The 24865-nt window shown below is 43.0% G+C and overlaps 1 protein-coding gene and 1 non-coding gene across 2 annotated transcripts in view; both read left to right on the top strand.

Annotated features, from left to right (window-relative positions):
- The window catches only part of LOC142585918 (G-patch domain and KOW motifs-containing protein-like), a 34223-nt gene extending 13512 nt beyond the window's left edge, over nucleotides 1–20711 (top strand). The window contains exons 7-10 of the mRNA XM_075697010.1: nucleotides 6572–6668; nucleotides 9691–9760; nucleotides 12314–12399; nucleotides 20426–20711. Coding sequence (XP_075553125.1) covers nucleotides 6572–6668; nucleotides 9691–9760; nucleotides 12314–12399; nucleotides 20426–20557 — 385 coding nt within the window. The 3' untranslated portion in view covers nucleotides 20558–20711. The remainder of the gene's footprint in view (nucleotides 1–6571; nucleotides 6669–9690; nucleotides 9761–12313; nucleotides 12400–20425) is intronic.
- TRNAL-CAA (transfer RNA leucine (anticodon CAA)) lies at nucleotides 14504–14576 on the top strand. Its single transcript has one exon. It is a non-coding gene; the product is annotated as a tRNA-Leu (tRNA).
- Nucleotides 20712–24865: the final 4154 nt, after the last annotated feature.

Here is a 24865-nt window from a genome sequence, read left to right as displayed (position 1 = left end):
CGCAAAAGATGGCCGGGTCGCACTGACGGAGAACGCCGGCACAAGTGACAGGGGCATCCATGGGTACAGTCGGTGTGGAGGTCGCATCAGTCATGGTGTTGGTGGGCAACATACGATTGCGGAGCTCCAGGGTGACTTGAGGGACTCCAGCAATCTCCACCAAATGTAATGGTGTTTAATTAAAGCTGAGAAACACCAGATCAACAGCAGCCTGGCAGCAACGAACAGCCCGAGCTCTCTTGCAAATTGCAGCGCGGGTCGGCGTTGTCGTCTCCGAGCTGCTATCGGGCACACAAGGCGCACCCGCTTCATTACACTAGGAAATACTGCAGGCGAGGTAGGTTTCAGTGATCTTGTGAAATAAAAAGGCTGAGCACTGAGGTGGAATGCCTCGGGGCGGAGCAAGCCAAAATGTGCCGCTTGTCATAGATGAAATGTGGATGAAGCAGAGGCTTGAATACAACAAGCAAAGAGATGTTTTCCTGGGAGATGTTGACATGAAAGCTCTGTACAAAGTTTTGTCAGTGTCTGAAAGGAAGGAACTGGCGAACTCGCTCTTGTGCTTTTTGCTCTGTGGCTTGCACACAAGGTTCAGGATCTCGGTAGGATACTTTTTTCGCTAGGGCCTGCACTGGTGAGCTACACATCCCGCGTTTTGATCGAGAACGTTGAGTGTGAGCGTTGCGTGTCACTGGTCGCAAAAGCACAAGAGATCTAGTGCGACGGACGGTTTGATATCGTACACCAGGACAGAGGAGGTCTGTGCTACCCCACTCAAGAACGGGTGCAAGTTCTGCATGCCCTGAAGAGGTTTGTGGACACGATGCTTTCAGACCGCACATTCCTGCAGAAGCCGTTGGAAATGTGTTTAATGTACAGTGTTTCATTATTGTTGCCTTGCCAGCACAGTAAAACCTCATTAAACCGTACCCACTTACACAGTAGTTTCGTTTTAAATGTAGTTAAGTCAAACCCCCACTCAGGCCATTGAACATAATGTGTTTTGTATCCGCATTGGTCGGCTTCTTCGGTTTTGTATCTCGTTGGTCGGCTTCTTATGTACCGGTTTCTTCCGTTCCCTCCTCAAGTCTAGGCTAATGCGACATCATACCATCCTATGGTCACTGCAGCGCACCTTTCCAAGCACGTCCACATCTTGTATGATGCCAGGGTTAGCGCATATTATGAGGTCTATTACATTTCTAGTCTTGCCATTAGGTCTCTTCCACGTCCACTTTAGGTTAACCCGCTTACAGAAGAAGGTATCCATTATCTGCAAATTATTCCGTCCTGCAAACTCTACTAATAACTCTTCCCTGCTATTCCTATAAACCTATGCCACATTCCCCCACTGACTTGTCTCCAGCCTGCTTCTTGCCTACCCTGGCATTCAAGTCGCCCATCAGTATAGTGTATTTTACTTTCACTTTACCCATCGCCAATTCCACGTCTTCATAGAAGCTCTTGACACGCTGGTCATCATGACTGGATGTAGGCGCGTAGACCTGTATGACCTTCAATTTGTACCTCTTAAGTTTCACAACAAGACCTGCCACCCTCTCGTTAATGCTATAGAGTTCCTGTATGTTACCAGCTGTATCCTTATTAATCAGGAATCCGACTCCTAGTTGTCGTCTCTCCGTTAAGCCCCGGTAGCGTAGGACGTGCCCGCTTTTTTAGCACTGTATATGCTTCATTTGTCCTCCTAACCTCACTGAGCCCTATTGTATCTCATTTAATGCCTGCTAATTCCTCCAATAGGACTGCTAGACTCGTCTCACTAAATAACATTCTAGCGTTAAACGTAGCCAGGTTCAAATTCCAATGGCGGCCTGTCCAGATCCAGAGATTCTTAGCACCCTCTGCTGCGTCAGGTCTGACTGCCACTGTGGTCAGTTGCTTCGCAGCTGCTGGGGACTGAGGGTCGGGGTTTGATTGTTGTATTCATATAGGAGGTTGTGGCGAAGTACTGCACCAGGGTGGCCAATCCTGCTCTGGTGAGGGAGTGCGTTACCGGTTCTGGTCACCAGTATCAGGCCGCACTCCAGGCCTGTTTATGCAATTTTATCAACACGCAGATTTTCTTTCTTTTTTGTTGTTTTAATCCGATGGAAAATTGCGTGGCACCGGGATTTGAACCATGGTCTTCTTGCACGCGAGGTGGATACTCTACCTCTATGCCATCGCTGCATCATTGTTAAATTTTAATAAAAATGAGCTTGTCTGATCTTTTTTTTTTTCGTTTTCTTAAAACATGAATTTTCGAATATTTGCATCCTTCCGGGAGCAATTTCGCAGTAATCAGGGCACCTAGAATTGTAATTTTTGTTGCAGTACTGAGCTACATGAATAATGCACACAATGGTAGGACCAGATTTTTGTATCTCAGTTTCAATATTTCTTTATTGCCCGTACATTAAACAGTCACTTTGAACCCTTTTTGAACAAAAAGCTTTGATGTGCTGTATAATTGTTAATAATTGTTATACCAAAAAGCTATTCCTACCATTGTGAAGCTTATCGTTCCTAGTGTCCAGCTATGTGCCTAAAGCAAGATTTTGATGAGTAGTTTTTGCTCCATTGTCCCGAGAAACAATGCTAATTAAGTTTAATTACCTTTAGAACTAATTGGCATATTTTAACTACGATAGCATATTTGGAATCAGCATAAAAAGCTGAACAAGAGTGTGCAGTTTCATTAAATTTGGTAAAGGGGGTCTTAATGAAGCTCAAAATACCCACTTCCCCCCTTAAACACGAGTCTTCAACATAGTCTAAGCGATCCACAAGCGATAGGCACCAATCTCGGTGCAGTAAATACTCACTGGAAGTTTCACACAAAATATTTATTTATTTGGCTGAAAGTACTGCAGCAGTGTAGCCTGCTCCTTATTGGCAGCTGTGTGCTTAAACACGGAGTCTTCAACATAGGCTAAGCAATCTACCTGCGATAAGCCGGTGCCTTCTATTGTGTCACAGTAGCGACATAGAATGGCTAAAGCAGCTACAGCCTCAGTTGAAGTCGGAAGCAGGGCAACATCAGCGCTAGCGGGATCAACCTCGGCAGCGTCCTCGTTTGGCCGCTACTTCTGCTGCGATCTCCACGTTCGTCAGTCAAAGCATTTTTAAACACTGGCAATAACAAAATATTAAGTGGCGTCTGCCAAGGCTTCTATGAGTGAGCCCACGCTGTCACATGACACTGTGGACGCAAACCGCCAATCCTTGCGAGGCACGGCAGGCGCAGAGTGCGGCACCGAGGTGGAGTCAGTGCAGCAAATGCAATGTGTCGTTGACGTTGTCGAACTAGCCAAGCTGCCGCGTATGTACGCTGCTATGTTCAAATGGCACCCTCGGCTCGATCGATGTGTGCAGCTGTAGTGCGCTGCAATCGGGAACACCCATCACGCCACCACTATCTTCGACGGTGTTGCAGGAAAGCTCACCACCTGTCAACAGAGTGCACCTAGTCTGGGGTGGCGGAGTTCAATATGTCTATTTGACGTTTGACCCCGTTTGAGATAAAAAATTTAAAATGCAGCCGATTTTCTTGGTGATATAGAAAGTGTTCGATATGCGCAATAATTCGATATATCCGTATTCAATATATCGAGGTTTCACTGTATCTCCCAAAGTGATTGACCGTAATGCCGATCCAGATTGGAGTAGAGCACAATATGAACCCACAGTACTCACAGTTACCTTACCCAAAATGCACTTTGTGGCCATATTGGGATGCTGATGATGCTGCATCTGACGGCTCTGAACTCTTAACACACTGTGAACACGGTTTTGATTTCATGTCCGATTGTAGCTCGCAAACAATTTTCAGACCCATTTTGGGGGGAAAAGGTTCGCGTTAGATTCGAGTAAATTCAGTACCTGGCAGGGGCTGATTTCAGTAACGAAAAAATGAAAGCTCTGGCCCATATTTTGTATGGGCACCTGCTGAGGCCTTTACTTTAAATAGAATTGACTGAAAAGTTGTGTTAGCTGGAGTAGAATTAACAGAAGTCTATGGGATAAGAGTACTGCTACAGAAATTACCGGTACAGTGGCTATGGCAGTCAGGGGCTGAATACAAGGTCACAACTTCAATTCCCAGCTTGCAGATGTGGAACGCAAGAAATTTTCAGGCTTTGAGATTTTGATGTATGTTAAGGAACACCATTTCGTCAAGATCAATGCAGAGCCCCACATTATTGCATCACTTATAGTCAAGCTATGACGTTGGGATGTCAAACCCACTAATTTTTAGAAAAGGCTTTGCATTATGCAAAATAGAAGTGAGGCGTGCAGACAGGACACAAGAGTAGAGAAGTGGACAACACGAACGCCGGCTATCAACTGAAGGGGGCACTGAGGCGAAAAAAGAAAGAAGGCACAAAACTCATCTGCGCGTGCTCAGGAATGGTAACACCACGTGTCAATCGGGTAAACGTGCCGGCCTACGTGAGAGATAACTGTTAAGGTACTTAATCTCTTCCTTATGTAAAGTAATCGAAGGCTGACTCACGCACGCACTTTCACCATTATAGATATGCCATGCCTCTACCATAAGATGCGTATCTTCATTCTTATGCCTGTACAATATCGCGCATTCATCTAACTCTGGCGTGCAGTTACGATCTCGGCAATGAAGCGAAAGATTAGAAGGCGATCCACCGGTTAACGACCTTTTATGTTCCATTAGCCTCTGATTGATACACCGTCCCGTTTGCCCTACGTAGAACTGGCCACAGCTAAGGGGAATTTTATAAACCACACCCATACGACAGTCAGTAAAACAGTTGTTCTTATTGTGCTTCACTGGACAAATATCTGTTCGTTTTTTGCCTTTTACCCACTCCTTTTTATTCTGTACGGCAGCGCAAATCTTACCTAGCTTATTGGGAGCAGTGAAAGCAACATTAACATCATATCTACTAGCAACTTTTTTAAGCCTGTGCGACACTGAATGAATATACGGAATAGCCACTACTCTTTTTTTTGCTATTACTGCTTTCTGTGTTCACGTCCGTCCCTCTCGAAACCGACTTCTTTAGGCGCTCAGCCACATAATGAATCCTTACCAACTAGATCAGCTTTCTGTCGTTCTAAGGCTTTGCACCATTTTGATTGGTTAATTGATAAATGAAGTTCAACATGTTTAGCATGCTTACCAGGCTTAAAGGTGCCCTGAATCACTTTTTGTAGAAGTTGAGAAATGCATTTGAAGTTAAATTAGACTATTTAAGGAATACTTTGCTGCAAAAAGTAATTCAGTGCGTTCAGCTGAAGCGGGGTTATTGGCAATCAAGCATCACATTAGCAAAGTTTCTGTTCCTTCTTCAATGACTAGCACTGCGAAGGCTACGCAGTTCAAGTGCAAAAGCTACGGTGGAGTGGAGCATGCCCACAGCGCTCCACCTACTGAACATCACCATAGTGCGCAGTTCAAATTTGATTTTAAATCTTCATGTAGGTGCCACTTTTTGTGATTCTTCCACCTACAACACACCAAACACGGTTGTCCTTGGAAAAATGCAATGCACTCAGCCAGTGGACTCATCGTGGCACCCCACAGTGGCCGCAGTATGTGTGCTATGTGGCAGATCGCAGCTACATGCAACTGCAGTGCATATCCACGGCATTTGCTTTGTGCACAATAGGGCTTGAGTGCCCACTAGCACTCATATGCTCCAGTCTGGTCATGCCGCTTGGTGCGAACTGGCTACCAGCTTGACCAATGGATAGTAGCCACATCAAACTGCGCATTTTAAGTGCTATCAATAATCTATACAAAGCGAAGTCCACCAAGACATCTAACCGTAGGTAGCCAGGAGTTAGCGTGCACTGGCAAGCATGCATGTGGTCTGACCTTAAGTTTCTTGTGGTTCTAGGCTAGATGAGCATTCAAAACTAGCCTAAATTAGTGAGACCCGACAGCTACGACACCGATAATCAGGGTGGCCAAAGTTTAATTCCTAAGTGGGCGGCTGCAGCTGAGCGTGAGCAGACAGTAGTTGGCTTCTTCCGGAAGTACCTAATTATTATAAAAATTTGAAAGCAGATTTTAGCTTGCTTCTGCCTGTCTATTAAAATGCATCAGTAAATATATACAGTATTAAAAGGAAGAAGCGCACTGATCTAAACACCCTTCTTGATTGTTGGTAGCTATTGGCCAATAGCATCTGCTTATGAGAATCTGCTATATTACAAAATAAAGGGTCCAGAAAAGAGTGAGAAGCAGGCTTCTGTTGAAAAGAGAGCATTTGAAAGAAAAGTGACTTCGCAATCTGCATGCAAGCTCCACACGCTGTGCACAACTGCATAACTTGGCTGAGATGTTCACAGCAGCCTATGCTATCCGTGGACTGATATTTCACCAAGCCCGAGGTTGGTTCAGGTCCCCTTTCACAGGGAAACGTAACTTGGTTGCTTAAATCACAGTGGAGCATGAAAATAAGTTTTCGCTTGCTAAGCTGGCTGCTTTTTTTTTTTGAACCTTTTATCATTCTTGTAAGTTGTTGCTACTGCTGTTGCTCTTCATGCTACTTATTATTATAATGACCTTTTTAATACTCAACAGATCACCCAAGCGAAAAGAGCAGTTCTGGCTTCGGCCACAGATCAGAGTCCGCTTCATTGACCGCAAGTACAAGAATGGGAAGTACTACAACACAAAAGTTAGTAGCAGTTTTACATTTGTCTCCTTCTGGACCAATATTTTGCATGTGGTCGAAAGCATTGAAGTGGCACGAGCCATTTCCAATTTCCTGCACAACTTTATAGACACTCAAGTTGAATAAACCAGCTTAGTCTGGCAGATGACTTTCTTGGCATTCAGACTGACTGCGTTTGCATATATTTGATTTAAAATTTATTTAAACTACAAAAGGGACAAAAGAACCAATTCATGCTTAGAGGGGGCCTGAAATACTTTTTGAACATAAAATCATCAGAAGAATTCTGTACTGACCTGTACAGTACCCAGAGCAGCCACGCAATCTTCATTGGAAGTCATGAAGAACAGGATACAGAGGCTCCTTCTGTAACTAAAGATGAACTTAGAAGGGCTTTGCAAGACATGGCCCAGGGAAGTGTGGCAGGAGAAGATGGAATAACCGTTGATTTAATCAACGATAGAGGAGATATTATGATTGAAAAGCTTGCGGCCCTTTATACACAATGCTTGACAAGTTCTAGTGTGCCAGAGAGCTGGAAGGATGCCAACATTGTACTAATCCATAAGAAGGGAGACATTAAAGAATTGAAGAATTATGGGTCCATTAGCTTGCTTTCAATATTGTATAAAATATTAACCAAGATAATTTCCAATAGAATCATGGCAACACTTGACTTTAATCAACCAAGAGCACAAGCTGGCTTCAGGAAGGGATATTCTACAATAGGTCACATCCATGTCATCAATCAGGTAATTAAGAAATGTGTGAAGTGCAATCAACCGTTCTATATGGCTTTTATAGATTATGAAAAGACATTTGATTCAGCAGAGATAACAGCAGTCATGAAGGCAGTCCATAATAAAGGAGTACAAGAGGCATATGTGAATAACTTGGGAAATATCTACATAGATTCCACAGGTAGCTTGGTTCTCTACAAAAAAATGTAGGGAATTGCCTATCAAGACAGGGGTCAGGCAAGGAGCAATATCTCCAATTCTATTCACTCTATGCTTCGAAGTATTGAGCCTATTAGACTGGAAAGGCTTAGAAATGGGGATCAATGGTGCATATCTCAACAACCTTCAGTTTGCAGATGACAGTGACCTGTTCAGCAACACCAGGGATGAATTGCGACAAATGATTGAGGACCTTAACTGGCAAATTGTAAAAGTAGGGTTAAGGATTAATATGCACAAGACAAAGCTAATGTTCAATAGCCTGGCAAGTGAACAAGAATTCATGATCGCTAATCAGCTTCTAGAGTCTGTACAGGAAAATACTCACAGGGACCATATTCACGAGAAGAAAACTTACGGAAGAATAAAATTGGGTCGGAGTGCCTTTGGCAGTCATTAACAGTTCCTGACTGGAAGGTTACCACTGTCATTGAAAAGAAAATTGTACAATCATTGCATTTCACCAGTGCTAACACACAGGGCAAAAACTTGGAGGTTAATAAAAAAACTCAAGAACAAGTTAAAGAGTGCGCAAAGAGCAATGGAACGAAGAATGTTAGGCATAATGTTAAGAGACAGGAAGAGAGTGGTGTGGATTAGAGAGCAGACGGGGATAGCTGATATTCACATTAAGAGAAAGAAATGGTGCTGGGCAGGTCATGTAATGTGTAGGTTAGATAACCGGTGGACCGTTAGGGTTACAGAATGGGTGACAAGAGAAGGGAAGCCCAGTTGAGGATGGCAGAAGACCAGGTGGGGTGATTAAATTAAATTTGCAGGGCAATTTGGAATCAGCTAGCGCAAGACAGGGGTAATTGGAGATCGCTGGGAGAGGCCTTCCTCCTGGCAATGGACATACAGATAGGCTGATGATGATGATGAAAAACATTGCTGATCTGTTAAAGAGGCTCCTGTGAACCATTTGAGCCAAATATTAATGCACTGCATGTAGCAGGGAAATTACAATCTTCTGTCAAAAGCAGAGAACATCCACCTAACCTCGCTTCTGCAATGCCGTCACATCAAAAGCAGCTAGCCGACTAACGCTATTGGCTGATTTTGTGATCGCAAGAACATTCTCAGTAATACATAATTGCTAATTTGGAGTTAAATAAATTTAAAATGTATATGTCTACGATCTCAAAAAGACAGAAAAATAATTCCATCTTTGCACTGCACGTAGCTGCATCCACTTGAGTGGCCTCCGAGATGGCAGCTGTGTGCTGCTTAGCGTAGTCTATCGCAGATGGAAAGAGAGAGAAAGCTGGGTGTTGGTATGATTACTCCACTTATAGTTGAAGGATTCTAACAAATATTTCTGGCAAGACGTTTGTGGGACGACACACTTTAATAGTGAGGCCATTCTATGATTATAGTTAGAGAAGTGTTTCAGGGCCCCTTTAAACATTGGTGCTGATATGTCAATGTGACGTTATGAATATGAATGGATTTTCTCATATTTAGGCTCTTTTGGGCACAAGAAAAGTTCTTGAAACTTCTTAAGTCTAGCATATGGTATCTTTAGAACACATAGCCATTTTCTAATGGTCAGTAATTGATGAAATGCAACCAAATGCTGCCAAAATGCAAGATGTCATAGCAAGCTGGACCTGCCGCTGTAGCTCAGTGGCTATGGCGTTGCACTGCTGAGCATGAGTCGAATGCTGGCTGCAACGACTGTATTTTGATGGGGATGGAATGCAAAAACGCTCGTGTACCATGCATTGGATGCACGTTAACGAGCCTCAGGTGGCAAAAATTAATCGGTAGACCTTCACAATGCCATACCTCAATATCTAATTGTGGTTTTAGCATGTAAAATCCCAGAATTTAATTAATTCTAATAGCAAGCTGGCTGAAAAACTAACAGGGTGACGTCACCACCCCTCTTTCATTTATTAGTCTTTTCTGGCTTAGCAAGCTTATGTTTGTGGTAAAACAGCATTTGGTGTATGGCAGCAGTGTACTTTACCACTACAGCCTATATCTCTCTAGTGTCCTTTTAAGGTTTTATGCTTTGTTTTGTTACAGCTGGTAAACTTGTATGTTGACATTGGTTATTCCAGATGACAATCGAAGATGTCACCTCAAGAACCACCTGCATGTGTAACACAGAAGATGGGAAGATCTTGGAAGGTGAGATTCATAATTGTTATAATTACAGTAAACCCTCATTGTAATGAAATCATTTTACTTGAATTATTGCCTTATTTGAAATTTCTCCCAGTCCCGATCCAAATGCATGCATTTTAAACTGGATTACTTGAAGCATACTGATAAGCTGCTCAACGTGTATGCATTCACAGCGGCCCTCAGCGCCCTTCGCGTCATGTGAGTGAGCAGCTGTCTGTGTCACCAGCTATTACCATAGCAGTGCTTGCTTACCCTTTTGCTCTATGCTGCACCGTGTGTTATCAGCGATGAGCCGTGCCACCATGGTGTTGCGGCAACTAGCAAAGAGTGGGTGCATACTCATGCCAACACTTGTATTTTGTGCTGAGCGAGTGACCCTCTCCATTGCCAGTTATTACCATCGCAGTGCCTGTGCGCCCTTTTCCTCCATGCTGCATTAGCACGTAATCAGCAGTGAACAGCGCCACTGTGGCAGCACGGCGCTGTAAAAGGCAGTGCGCAACAGAACAGGCAAACGTTACTCCGTGCAGCCTTCTGCATGCCTGGCGTGACCAAGATCACCCAAACCAACATGCACTATTTCCTCAGTGCTTGTGTGCAGTCGATTTCGATCGCAATCGAAAATGTGCTGTGTGACATCCGTATTAAGTGCAAGACACGTGGTGTGATTTTGTGTGCGGTCCGTGATACAATCGTTCGCATAAGCAGCTGCACTCAACAGGTTCTCAACAGGATCCGCCGCGTGTGACCAACCTGCTGGATATGATCGCACGACTGTCACGTTGGTCGGACTGCTGCAGCCAATGACAGCGCCAGTAGTCTGTATGTCATGGCCACGTGGTAGACCCGGCGGGGCAGGGCCGGCGAGCAAGTGACATGCCGCTCCAGTCGTGCCCATACATTTATTTTTCTCCCTGGTCGAAATGCTGGCCTCTTTTGCTACTGATGGTGGCACATAAATTGGCTACAATTTGTTTCTGACGCAAAATAACTTATAAAATGAAGTGACCTCGCAAGTTTGCATGTTAAAAAACGTTCCGTTAAATCGTAAATCGTTGGCCCGATTTCGACTCGAAAGCAGTCAATGCAGATGCCAGAGCAATCATTTATGCGAAGCGGCTTGCCTGACTGGCATGTTTTCTCATCCCTACCAACGGCGCTGGGAAAGCTAATCGTATTTTCACTTAAGAGCAACATAAATGTTCGGACATTGATTGTGTTGATGAATTTAGGTACTTTATTACGAGCTGTGGATGCATCACAAGGGCTGTTGGCCCCAGAATAGATGGCTGGCGAGCTAGGCCTATACCATCTCCCAGCAATTGCAAGCTCGTCTGGCTTGCTCGTTCACCTCTGTTGGCACCAATAAAATCAAATGTATTGTAATTTAAAGGCAACGTGATTGTGCACACGTTGTGCCGACCAACATAGGTGCTTCGTTGTGCGAGCTGCATGTGATCGTGTCGCAAGTGCCATCGGTATTGAATTTGACAGCCGAGCACGCTATGGCCTGCCGGCTCCTAGCCATTGGCGGCTGTCAACGAAGCCAACACTGTGAAGGCGTCCCTGTGGAAGCACATCTACAGTGTTCATATAGATGTGTTTATGTTGTCATTGTTTAAAACAAGAGAGCTGTGCAAACACATTTGCTTTCACTTTCTGTGCAAGGTTACACAGTATTCAGTGCATCCATGAAGGGGCACTGGTTCTGGGTGGAGCTACGCTCCGCTCGCTCATTCGTGCCATATGTTCCAAATCATCGTATGCGGTAAGTCGAACAGGACGCGCCGTAAGATGGATCGCACGTGAAATAGCACCATGTGTCTCACACTTTAGACTTCCACGAAGTTGTGCTCTTTCTGCTCTACTGGTCTTTTATGGACTAGCCACTTTTATCAAATTGCCACTTATATAGAATTTTTTTCACCATCCCATTCACTTCGTTATAACAAGAGTTTATTTTATATAAATTATGGCATCCCTTACTTGTAGCAGTTGTGGTCACGTATGTGATATCTGTTCTGGGACCGTATCTTGTAGAAATCCATTTCATTTTCCATTCCCCTCGTCATCGACTCACATTCAGCCACTGGTATCGCTGAGCATGGCCAGTGATTGTGATGAGTAATAAAAAAGGACCAATGGAAAATGGGTACTGTTACAGAATGCAAAATAAGACCCTTGTAGAAACACTCATTGAAATCAGTCTATTTTTAGCTCTAGTTTTATAGTTCAAAGATATAATGAAAGCATGTCTTAATGCACTGCTTTTTAACAGAAGTCATAATCTAGCAGAATTGGACATTCTGCTCTTTATAGCAAACTAAGGATGGCTTACAGTTTCAGCAATCTGAAAAGTATAAAGGCCTCAAACATTTTCACAAACATGCAAGTGCGCCCAGCAGACTAAAATGCGCCCTGAACCCTTTTGGCTCACAATAAAGAATGCAGCTTATATCATGGTGTGTGTCCATTGAACAGTGCTTTCAATTTGCTTACCACTTACTAGTTTTTCTAGCACACGAATGTGTGATTTGAGTTTCATGTGTTTTTCAGACATCAAAGCATCAATGCTGGAAACTGTGATTCCTAGGAAGTCGCCAGCTCATGTGCTTGTGCTGTTGGGAAGCTATTGTGGTCAAGTAAGTGAAGCCGAGAGTACATTTTTGCCTGGACATTTTTAAAAATGTGTAAAGACAGGAATCATAATGAAAAGAATGCTGAAACACTCCTTGATAGCTGCAGAAACTAGGAAAAATGTTAGGCATAAACAAATCGTAAGATATGCTATAAGAGACAATTGTAAAAGAATTGAAGACAAAGAATGTGACAGGTTTGTCGCAAAAGATTGAGAACCTTAACAGAGAGAGTATAAGAGTGGGGTTGAAGGTTAATATTAAGAAAACAAAGATAATGATCACTAGCTTGGGAAGGGAACAAGAGTTCAGGATCACCAGTCAGCTTCTGGAGTCTGTGAAGGAATATGTTTACCTAGGTCATTTACTTACAGGGGGACCCTGATCATGAGAAGGAAATTTACAGAAGAATAAAAATGGGTTGGATCGCATATGGCAGACATTGTCAGCTTCTGCCTGGAAGCTTACCATTATCATTGAAAAGGAAGCTGTACAATCAGTCCATTTTACTGGTGCTGACATATCGGGCAGAAACTTGGAGACCTACAAAGAAGCTTGAGAACAAGTTAAGGACCCCGACGGATTGACTAATGTTAGGCACAACGTTAAGAGACAGAAAGAGAGCGGTTTGGATCAGAGAGCAAACGGATATAGCCGATATTCTTATTCACATTAAGAGAAAGAAATGGAGCTGGGCAGGTAATGTAATGCGTAGGTTTGAGAACTGGTGTACCATTAGGGTTACAGAATGGGTGCCAAGAGAAGGGATGCATAGTTGAGGACGGCAGAAGACTAGGTTGGGTGATGAAATTAAGAAATTCTCATGCACTAGCTGGAATCAGTTGGCGCAGGACAGGGTAATTGGAGATCTCAGGGAGAGGCCTTCGTCCTGCAGTGGACATAAAATAGGCTGATGATGATGTTGGTGGAGCAGAGTGCTGGCGCCGTTTCTGCGGTCACCCACTACCGGCTGCGCCCGTTGTTTTCTTTTTTTCCTTTCTTTTTTTTTTTTTTCATAGTGGTGTGCTAATATTCAAATCGATTGGGTTAGTACTCGATTCGAAGGACACTTTTACTATTTGAAATATTTGAACCCCCAAAATTTACTGTTTTCAGTTAAATCAGCTTTGCCCAAGTAGTACAGCCGTATTATGCGACAATGCATACAGATTATCATAAAAAGCCAACAAACACTGACACCAAGGACAACATAGGGGAAATTACTTTTGCTTAATAAATGAAATAAAGAAACGATAAACTAATGGAAATTAAAGTGGATGAAAAAAACAACTTGCCGCAGGTGGGAACCGAACCCACAACCATCACATTTCGCGTGCGATGCTGTACCAATTGAGCTACCGCGGCGCTTTTTCCCCATCCACTTCCTTGGGTATTTATGTGTCCTAGTAAAACCCTGGGAGTGTTAGCCAGCGCCACCACTCACAGACCTTGGTGGCGGACGTGGAACTTCCTTTTTGCCGCAAGCGTCACGAGAACGTGATCTTTTTGGGTGAAGGCAACTGGTCACTAAACCCACATGTGCTATTTGAAGGCATCAATGTAGCCGGATTCGAGACCCTCGTTATGTAATAAACGAGAAGAAAGGGGGTTAACCGAAGAGCCAGATTTTATTAGTCATATCATAAGAAGCCAACAAACACTGACACCAAGGACAACATAGGGGAAATTACTTGAGTTTAATAAATGAAATAAAGAAACGATAAACTCATGGAAATTAAAGTGGATGAAAAAACAACTTGCCGCAGGTGGGAACTGAACCCACAACCTTCGCAATGGTTGTGGGTTCGGTTCCCACCTGCGGCAAGTTGTTTTTTCATCCGCTTTAATTTCGATTAGTTTATCGTTTCCTTATTTCATTTATTAAACTCCAGTAATTTCCCCCATGTTGTCCTTGGTGTCAGTGTTTGTTGGCTTCTCATGATATATATAACTGAACCTACAACCTTCGCATTTCGCGTTCACGTTCTCGTGATGCCTGCGGCTCGCGTTCCACGTCCACCGGCAAGGTCTGTGAGTGGTGGCGCTGGCTAACACTCCCACGGTTTTACTAGGACACATAAATACCCAAGAAAGTGGATGGGGAAACTGTGCCGCGGTAGCTCAATTGGTAGAGCATCGCACGCAAAATGCGAAGGTTGTTGGTTCGGTTCCCACCTGCGGCAAGTTGTTTTTTCATCCACTTTCATTTCCATTAGTTTATCGTTTCTTTAATTCATTTATTAAGCACAAGTAATTTCCCCTATGTTGTCCTTGGTGTCAGTGTTTGTTGGCTTCTTATGATATGACTAATAAAATTGGGCTCTTCGGTTAACCCCCTTTCTTCTCGTTTAATGCATACAGATTGTATTTTGGTGCTTGGTGCTCAGCTTGAGTACCCCGTTGAGCTGCCTCTTCATGCATTTGGACAACACCAGCCGCCTGGTGAAGACCTCTCCGTTTGCTACTAATCTGGTTAAGCACCTAGAAACACAGCTTCCAAACTACAAATCTGACAAAGTAGCACGCTTGGCAGTGTCTAGCAGCGACTGAAATATAATGGAATTCAGAAACTTAACGTCTTACACTTTTAATGGCATTAACCTCACCCATGTAGCATGGGTATCATTTTCCCTTAATTACTTCTCTCCACCTTGCGGGTTTCCAGTACTCTTGCCTTTGCTTCGAGTTGTTGACAAATTCAACTTCGCCTTGCCATCTGCTAGCCGCCTGGTTAGCTCAGATGGTACAGCGGCTGCCCCGGAAAGGTGGTAGCCCCGAGTTTGAGTCCCGGACCAGGACGAATTTTTCTTCAACTGCGAGGCTTTTCTTTCGGGGAACCTGTATGGGTTTCTTTTTTAGGAATTGATACGTTTGGGTAGATGTCTCATTTTCCCATAATTCATGGTGATATTTTGGGCCAAAAAGAAAATCAGTGTGATTGGTGGTGTAAGCTTGGTGCTCACTGTTCGCTCAGCTTGTGAATAGATACCTGCCAATACCAGACACTAGCCTGTCCAGGAAGCAGCCTTTTTCAGTGTGTGAAGAAATTGTGGCATGCAGAAGGTTGTTGCTACACATTGAACATGTTGAGCAGCTATCTTTCTTTCATGACAACATTAAATAACTGCAGTTATGATACCGTCAGGGAAAGGTGTTGTACTAGAGAATTTTGTTGACCACAAAATAATCTTTCTGGGCAATATTTGCTGCACAATATATATATGCTTTTTCTTTTCGCAAGTCCGGTTGGTGAAAGAAATCGCATTTTTTCAAAAGCAATAGTGTTAATATTCCAAAAATATTTGATTTGAATAGCACTTCATTACCAATCTTCGTATTCGCTTTAAAATTTAAAATTTAATATTCGCACACCCCTACCAAATTTTTTTTTTGACTTGCACTGGTGCCATGACAGTTGCTCATGATTGTCGGGCACAGCCTATGATTGTGGCCACCGTGAACCTTGATATTGTGTCGATCACATTGCTGCACAACACGATCGCTGTGATCAAAAAGTGCAAACTGAGTGGGCAAGTGACAAGGGAAGGCATGCGGGGCAAGAAGACTTGGGAAAGAAGAGCCCAAGGGACGAGGATTCTCGCTGTCTAGTCTTAGTCAGGGGGCTTACACCCAATCACCCAATGTGAACTCGAGATATCGATGAAACGAGCCATCAATGCTCTATTAGAATATTTAGTTAACACAAGTCTAGACGCAGGGCTGTGAACAGGGCCTTCGAACACAAAAGTGTGTATAATCACACTCTAAATTTTGTCCTCGTCATTACTCCTCAGTCTTTCTTCTCTTCCCTTTCCCCCTGAGCAAAGTACCAGGCCAAAGGACTCTGCGTTTCCTCAATGTATTCTCCTCTCTATCTTTCTCCCTCAATAATGCTTTGCTTCACATTCCAGCAGTGGTGTTGGATCTACTTACTAATTCTTTTTTTAACTATGTGCAGCCTGAAGGACAAATAACTGGTGCATTCCTTCAGTGCAGCTTAGCAGCAGTGTCGAGTTCTCATACAAAATAAATTTGTGCTGTTTTCCTGTAATTATTCTTCAGTTATGCGAATGAACTTGTACCAGTTTAAATTATTTATTCATTCCGGACTTGAACGGGCACTCAACCGTTTTCGGTGAATTGGAAAGAAAACCGGAACGAAAAAAGTTCTGGTTCGATACTCTGCTTGTGGCTCCCATATACCAATGTGTGGATGTGGCGTGCTATGGCTTCATTAAATCCAAAGTGCAGTGCAAGTTTTCTTCTCTAAATCAATAAATAGTGGAAGTGAATAGCTAAAGAACGAGATGGTGTCAGATTCATTCTAACTGCTTGCAGAAGCCTAACAAGCTCACTTTGGCAATGTCTGTATAAATTATATTGCTAGTTTTTGGGGATGAGATGTGGTAAATCCTTAACTGCAAGAAAAACTACCTTCCAAAACTACTTGGAGTTTAAAGGAAGCTTTGCACATCAAAATTTAAACTTCATTTTGGCTTCAATTTTTTGCTTGCAGACTTTCACAAATTCCAAGTAGTCTGATCAAGCATGTTGCATGTCGCTTTGCATAGGTTTACCGTATAATCGTTTTGATGTGAAAGCATCAAATGGCCCATTTAGCGTCTGTAGCAGTGAAATGGCACCCAAATTTCCATTGGCTGTGATGCCATGTCATGAGCTCGCTCGTGGTGCTGGCTCATGCTTGCTGGCTCGGGCCTCAAGGAGCAGGGCAGGCAAAAGGAAATGCCTGCTGCCTTGGTATTGCGTGAGGGGAGAGGGCACCGCTGCAGCGCCCCGTCACCCTTGCCCTGTATTATCTGTGCGTTTCTTGTTCACACAGGCTCTCACCTGCATCCTAACTGCGCCTCGGTAAGGCCAAATCGAAACATTCCAAGCATCTCAAAGCACTGGCTTGCCCACAAGAAGTTCTTAACTCAAAGGGATGCTCGGTGGACTAAATTGGGCATTAATGCTTTTGCATTCACAACTCATAAGAATTGATCAGGTGTCCCCGGCTTTCTTTATACTTAAACATTGCTTTATATCTATCATGAATAACATTGTGTCACCATTTTCATATTCATTCGAACTCGCTTATCCATTTATCGCAATATTCAAGTGCCAAGAAAATTTCATTGTTATAACTGATAATTGGTATAACCAAGTTAAATGAAAAAAAGAAAGCAGGGCGGGCAGACATTCAAGTATTTTAATGAGAAGTACAGTCGAACGAACTGATTTATAGGATTACCGGTTTTAACAATACTTGGATTTAACAATGAGCAGCTGCTACACTGTAAACTCTTTGTGTGTGTTGTATGGTAAAATAAACCGCTTACTACAATATTCCCATGCCGCATTATTGTCTATAAAAGTTAAATCTGCTTACTGGGTTTCTGCACCATAATGAAATGCGAAATTTAGGAAAATAAACAAAGATGTGAGCAGCTTGCCACACCCGCCTTTGTGCCACGCACCGCGCATGGTGCCTGCCCTTCCACCCACTAGACGTCGCCCAGAGTGTGGAAGGGAGGCAAGAGGGGCACGTGAGGCCAGTGATGCGATGCTATGAAGGCATGCTGTGCAGGGTGCATGGTACAAAGGTGGGTGGGGCTAGGAGGGGCTGCTTTTTGTTCTTTTTTTTAGGAAATGCGACAAAGGTCCCATGTGGGCTGCTTGGCACAGAGGCGGGTGTGCCGAAGCTCCCCACCAAGGATGTTGCAGCCTTTTTCCTCTTTTTCCTTTCGAGTCACGCACCCAGTAGCCAGATTTAATTGTTATAACTGATAATGGTGGCATGGGAGAATTGTAGTAAGTAGCTTGTTTTACCATAGAACACATACGAAAGTTGATGGTGTATCGGCTGCTCAATTGTTGTATCTGATATATTGTTCAAACTGGTATCATTATAAGTGGGTTTTACTCTACTCATTTTTAGGAATAAAAACTTGTAGCTTTCTTATTTTGTCACTAAAGATTACCCAGTTCTCGGAGACTGAACGATTCTGATAAGGTCGCAAGAAGATCGAACAGAAAGGCTAAAGTTCTCTATGCAACTCATCGTAATCAGTTCTGCCAAAACTGTGAACAGCTTTCTTGTGCAGAGTTTGTTTTGCTACAGCACACCTAAGCAAGCAATGAACAACATGATGGTCACTTTGTGCTCCTGAGCATTTATACTGCTGCGTTCAGGAAGTGTCGTAACCATCACTTCCAGAATTGCTTCACCATGTGTGGCCGATAAGACAAGCCATGTCATACAGAAAAGGGACAAGAGGTGAAGAAATTATATACATTCGTGGGCACATTGAACATCGCAAAAGGCTCAGCGGACCATTTGATACCTGGAAAATTAGTCTCCTGCAAAAATAATGGGACAGTCGATAGGCTTATTTTGTGCATAAGCTAAAGCATTGTTTAGTTGACCAACAAAACATGCAGAACTGTCAAGTGGTTGGCAACAAAGCCTGCCCGCTAGCATTCCTTTTACCCACTAATACACAACCCAATGGTTTGTATGGTACAATTTGAGAACAGAATTGTGGAATGAGGCCCTCCATTCCATTCCCACTCCATTCCGGAGAGTGAAGATTCCCTTAATTCCACTCCTTTTAACTCCTCAGAATGGTGAGAGTTGGACAATTCGCACTCCTGGGGTGGCCGAGCTAATCCATTCCACTCCTCCAATTCCAGCCTACGAAACACTTTCTCTATAATTGTTTAGTACTTGCACCTTTGTGTGCCTAATAACCAAAAACATTTTTGAAGCTTCAACAGTGTTACAAGTAATGCTACATACTATTTTCTACGCAGGCACTATATTGTTCTGTCACTTTGACGACCAAAATAAAAGCGAAATGCATTGATATGTTTTGCTAGACAATGTTTTTTGTTTTACATTTACTGCCATATTAATACGCAAAATTTTCCCCAGAAGACCTCTCCGACAGTTGTTTATGGCACCTTCTGGATACTCGACTGTGTACAAAAAAACATAGCACACTTTTCAAAATGTCGTTTTTGGCCTCCGTCCTTGTGTCATATGTCAAGGATGCTGTCGCTAAATCAAATCATTCTTTACATGTAAATGTTCCTTCCTTTAAGTGCATTCAACCTTGTAATGCACAAAAGCTTCCAGGTCTTCATAAGTGTAGAATCCCGTGTTTATAATTACCACGGAGGTGGTGGCCCCCTGTAGGTTGATTTGGAAAGAGACAGTATTGAGTAAAATGTGTGAAATTTATTAAATTGGCCTAGTTTAGTCTTCCTGACATTTTTACTGGTTTTGTGGTGTCACTGAAAATCAACATTTGGTGCTTCAGGACTATGTGCCCATTTCATAGCTACTCCATCCTGGAATCTCAGTCTCATGCTGCCATTCTATCTGCCCAACTAGTTCCATCATTTCATTCAGAGTGTTTGAAAATGTGCTACTATTCCGGAATCATTCCAACTCTGTTTTAGAAACACTGACCTCCTCTTACTTTCCACATTCTTGCAAAACTTGTAGCGTGTACACCATGGTCAGCTGAATAGTTAACTATAAAGCTTCACCTTTGTCGTCGATACCCAAATTAATGATGTGTTATGCCCACATATAAGCAAGTACCTTAAATGGCTTCCCAACATAGCTGTAATGAGTGGGAAAATATAAACTGCGTGTTCCCTCTAAGAGTGTATTACACTCCATGGCTGTTCTAACACACTTTCTCAGTAATGTTCTGAAACATTGACCAAATCTCGTTTGAAATGAAACATGACATGACTTGGTTATTGTGGAGTAATTATGCTCTGAACTCATGCCACTGGTAATTGACATGTTTCACAGTGTTCTTCCAGGACAGTTTTTACCTCAGCTTTTGCCGCAGCATCTGCGTAGAAGGCAGGGAGGACTATGTACTGGCATGTGCTTTTTCCAGGCATAGATATTGTTAAATCTGCTATGGGTGCAGTTAGCGATTTTTTTTAATGCATGAAATTGCCTTGCTTCAAATGTCAGTGAACAGCCAAGGATTTGTTTTTATAATTGCAGGTTGGTGTGGTGTTGAAGAGGGACAAGGAACGATGCCGTGCCACCGTGCAAATGCTATATGACAAAGCAGTCTTGGACTTCAACTATGACAGTATATCGGAATACACTGGAGATATTTCTCATCACTACTAATGCATTGATATGCCACTTGTAAAACACCTGTACATAGCTCATACATCTAATGAAGTAAAAATTTGTGTAGCAGCCGTTACAGCTGCCGCCTTTGAATGTTCACTTCGTTTAAAAAAGGAGGAACAAATCATGCGAAATACAATTTTATTAAGCACCTAGTGTCTTTGTTTTATTCTTCAGAAAGATTGCTGTGACCAACTGTGGTGGTAAAATGCAATAACACTCGTTTACCATGCTTTGCATGCATATCAAAGAACCCCAGCTGGTCAAAATCAGTCCAGGATCCCTCCTCTATGCTGTCCCTTATAGCCCACCATGTAACTTCCCGACACCAAACTCCACAATTTACTTTAAATATTGCAGTGGAATCTCGAGAGGCTTTGCAATAATATATATAATGAATACATTTTGCTTCTGAGCACAAATCATGCCGGCTTAAATTTAAGACTGTGTACTGATGATGGGGAGCTTGTCACCTGTGCGTGTTAAAACCAAGAAGAAATTGGTCATTATCCTAGCCCATTATTGCTCAAGTCCATTTTTTTTAACACGTAACCTAGTTAGATGGGAGTCCAGGGATGGAAGTGCTGTACCAATTGTGCCATCTTGTGCCAAACCGTCAAGCTGCATGAACCTGTGCCAGAACGCTAATTTCGAATGAAGTCGCCAAATTTAGCAGGATATGCATGTTCAGTGGCAACCACACAGCCACGGACATGCGTTGGCTAGCGCCTAGTCCTGAAATCCAAGCCTAAGTAATCCGTCTTAGCATTGGAGTCTTTGGTGGCATAATTGTAACTTGGCCGCAAGAAAATGAAAACCATTTCGCACTACACAACTCATTAGGAATGTTTATATAAGCGCTATGCATTTGCATATATACGTGAACCAGCTCATTTCAGGGGGCAGTTGGGAAGGAAAGCCGCACTGAGCGAATAAGGTTGTACAGTTGGCTCAGCATGTAGCTCATTAGTTTCGTTATACATCTTAGCAGTCACTCTTGTGCTTTATTGGCACATCTGCATCTGTCAATGGACGAACGCTGTGCGTGTGACATTCTAAATATATTTTACATATGCACCACGTCTGGCTGACAACCTGCTTGCTTTCATGAAACTTCTTAGTCAGAAATAATTAAAGGCAACCGCAATCATCACACAAATTGGCACTCAGGCTACACTATTTCTTTCAGGGCCACACCACACAATATCAGGCTTTTGCTGCCACAGAAAAGAAGCCAAGAATGTAAAGCTTTATATTTAGTCAACCTTAGCGGTCAAATGGTGATCATAATTATTAAAGAAAATGCCAACCTTTTCTATATGGACAATAAAACACAGACACTGCATGTACGTTCATTTTTCTAGAGCTTTTGATCGTGTAGCACATTGCCATTTTATTACTTAACTGTTGTCCCTTAATCTTGATTCTTTAACTATATCTTGGCTCTGGAACTTCTTATCCTCACACATACTTGGGTTAACACCTCATCTCTGTTATGTGACAATACTTCTAGTGTACTGGCAGCATCCTGGATTTTTTATTATTTCTCATCTACATTAATGACCTTCCATCTCATATAACATCTGGCATCCGTTTGGTTGCCAACGATTGCCTGATATACCGTAAAATTATGACTCATGCAGATGCTACAACAGGATCGTGACAAAATCACATTCTCGTGCTCACAGTGGCAAATGACAGTTAACGCTGACAAATGCAAACGCAAATGCAAATGATGTTCAGCTGAAAGCAGTCAAACTCAACTTACACATACTCTCTTAACAATAACTCTATATTGGTAATGCCCAACCACAAGTACCTTTGCATTAACATTCTAATCTAACTTTTACTGGTCAACACACATTGAAAAATTTACTGTCATGGCATCACACACGCTTGGATACATAAAACATAATCTTCATGCGGCACCTTCCATGACATGGAAACTAGCATACCAAACATTTGTCCACAACTCGAATAGGCATCATCCATCTGGTCACCTCACCGAGTCTATATAATCAGTTTACTGGAATCTGCAAAACTGCGCTGCATGTTTTATCGCTCGAGACTTTAACCGACACTTCAGTGTGACTAACATGAAGACTAACATTGTCACTACCATCCTTGGAATCACACAGGAAGATAGCAATTCTCTGTTTATTGGACAAGATAGTCTACCTTGCCACTATCTCGCAGGCTTCATGATCAACATAGTTTTACTTGTCTTTTCGACCACACCCAAGCCTTTCAACCCATCTGCACTTCCACGTGCAATTAGTCAATGGAATGACCTCCCTGATGTCTGTGTCCATGACCATGTGGCATTTAGAAATAAAATACTAACCGTCTACGACTGTTTTTGCTAACCATATGATCACTTGAAATCATGTTTATACATTTTATAATGATGTCATGTAGCCTCACTCAAATTTGTATAATACAAACATACTAAGTAATTTATTATTACAATGTTACATCTTTGTTACAACATATCTACCACATTTTGTCGTATAATACCTGGTTCTTGAATTTCTGTTGTTTATTTTTGTGTTAAAAATTATTGTCTAGTCTCCTCGCGTAATGATCCTACATGGAGCCTGTGAGATATATGTAAATAAATAAATAAACAAACGCGAACTTCTGAAATTGCATCGCCAGCAACGATGTTAACGACGTGACTTGCACAGATAGATTTCAAAAATTTTGAGCCATCATTCAGCGCACGAAATATTGGTTGTCATTTTACATAGGCTTTATGGTGGCTTTGTCAGAGACACGAATATGCCCGAATAATCGATCTTATTCATAATATTAGTTGACGAAGCAGATTGGAAAGGCCGTGAACTTATTTATCCCTTTATTGTTTTCAAAAATATCTTCTCTGCAAAAACAGGTGGTGGTTGCGCTGGCGATGCAGGATTCAAAAAGGCCGTATATCTACACTGACTCACGCGCGGCCGTCAGGGCTTTAGCTTCAGGGATGGTTGCGAGACAGGTGGAGGCAATTCTGAAAAGCAAGTCCAGAACTAACTGTGACCCTGTGCATTATATTATATGGTTCCCCGCTCACATAGGTGACAACGTGCTGCCGGGCCGCCCGAACCCCAATGAGATTGCTCACCGCCGTGCGCGAGAATTAGTGCACCGCGACGGTGGTGGGGCTACATTGGATCCGGAGGAGCTCGACCACAGCGACCCCTTATTAACCTTTCATGAGATCGTCTCCCATTATAAAGAGGAACGCAGGCGCTTCCCGCCTCCACACCCGAATCTATGCAGATCTCAATCGATCACGCTTAGGATGCTTCAGACGAGGTCATATCCCGCGCGAGGTTTCTTAAGCAGGATTTACCCAGAAATGACCCACAGTGCCCGGATTGTGGGGAGGAGGTTATCACTCTATCTCATATGCTCTGGCAGTGTCCTGCATTACGGTACTATACGTCCTTCACCAGCGAACAGGACTGGGACGAGGCCACATCTAGTACGGAACTCAAGCTCCAGTCCATGGTTGTCCAGAGGGCCCGTGAAAGAGCGGAGAGGCTTGGCCTCCCGATTCTGACATGGGAGCAGCCAGCGGCGAGCCGGGGGCCCCAACGGGTCTCCGCCGGCTAGTCCCTCAGGACCTCAATAAAAGTTCATTGTCTGTCTGTCTGTCTGTCTGCAAGCAATGTGAAATACTAGCTAACATGCAATGACCAGTGGCATAGCCAGGGGGGGCTGACCAGTATGTAATTTACTTGTGGTTATAACCATACAGGTTTTCTTCATAGCAATTTATGCTACAATCGGGTGGATGACAATTTTTCCTTCATGAATTTTGCTCGCCTAGCGGGCTTCCGCAGAACTGATTTGCCGCTACCCAATAGCATTCTGCAAGGTCAAATAAAGAACACCTTTTCTTAATCTGCCTGTATTTCACTCATATTTACCTTTACCAAGCTGCTCCAAGACATCTATTTACTGCTCCAGAACAAACAATTCATGCTCCCAACCTGCTCCAAAGTGCCAAATTTGCTGCTTCAAAACATTCTTGATCGCTTCCATCCTTGCTGGGAGTGATTGACGAGGTTAAACATCCCAAAGCAATACTATGATTGGTAATATCAGTGAACGATTAATTGATTAACTGTATATTCCACAACATGATTAGTCTTCATCCACCATGCCGCCCAAAGTCGGCGGATTGAAATGCCCTCGCAATTCAAAGCATGCTATAGCAACCCAGTTGATAGTCTTGCCACTCCCAGTTCACTAAAGATGTGGCACAGCATGTGTGCGGGTTTGGAGTATGTATTTGACATA

This window comes from Dermacentor variabilis, chromosome 6, assembly GCF_050947875.1.
Source record: "Dermacentor variabilis isolate Ectoservices chromosome 6, ASM5094787v1, whole genome shotgun sequence".
In the NCBI taxonomy this organism is placed as follows: Eukaryota; Metazoa; Arthropoda; class Arachnida; order Ixodida; family Ixodidae; genus Dermacentor; species Dermacentor variabilis.
The sequence above is the reverse complement of the archived record's forward strand: the minus strand, read 5'-3'. Positions and strand labels throughout refer to the sequence as shown.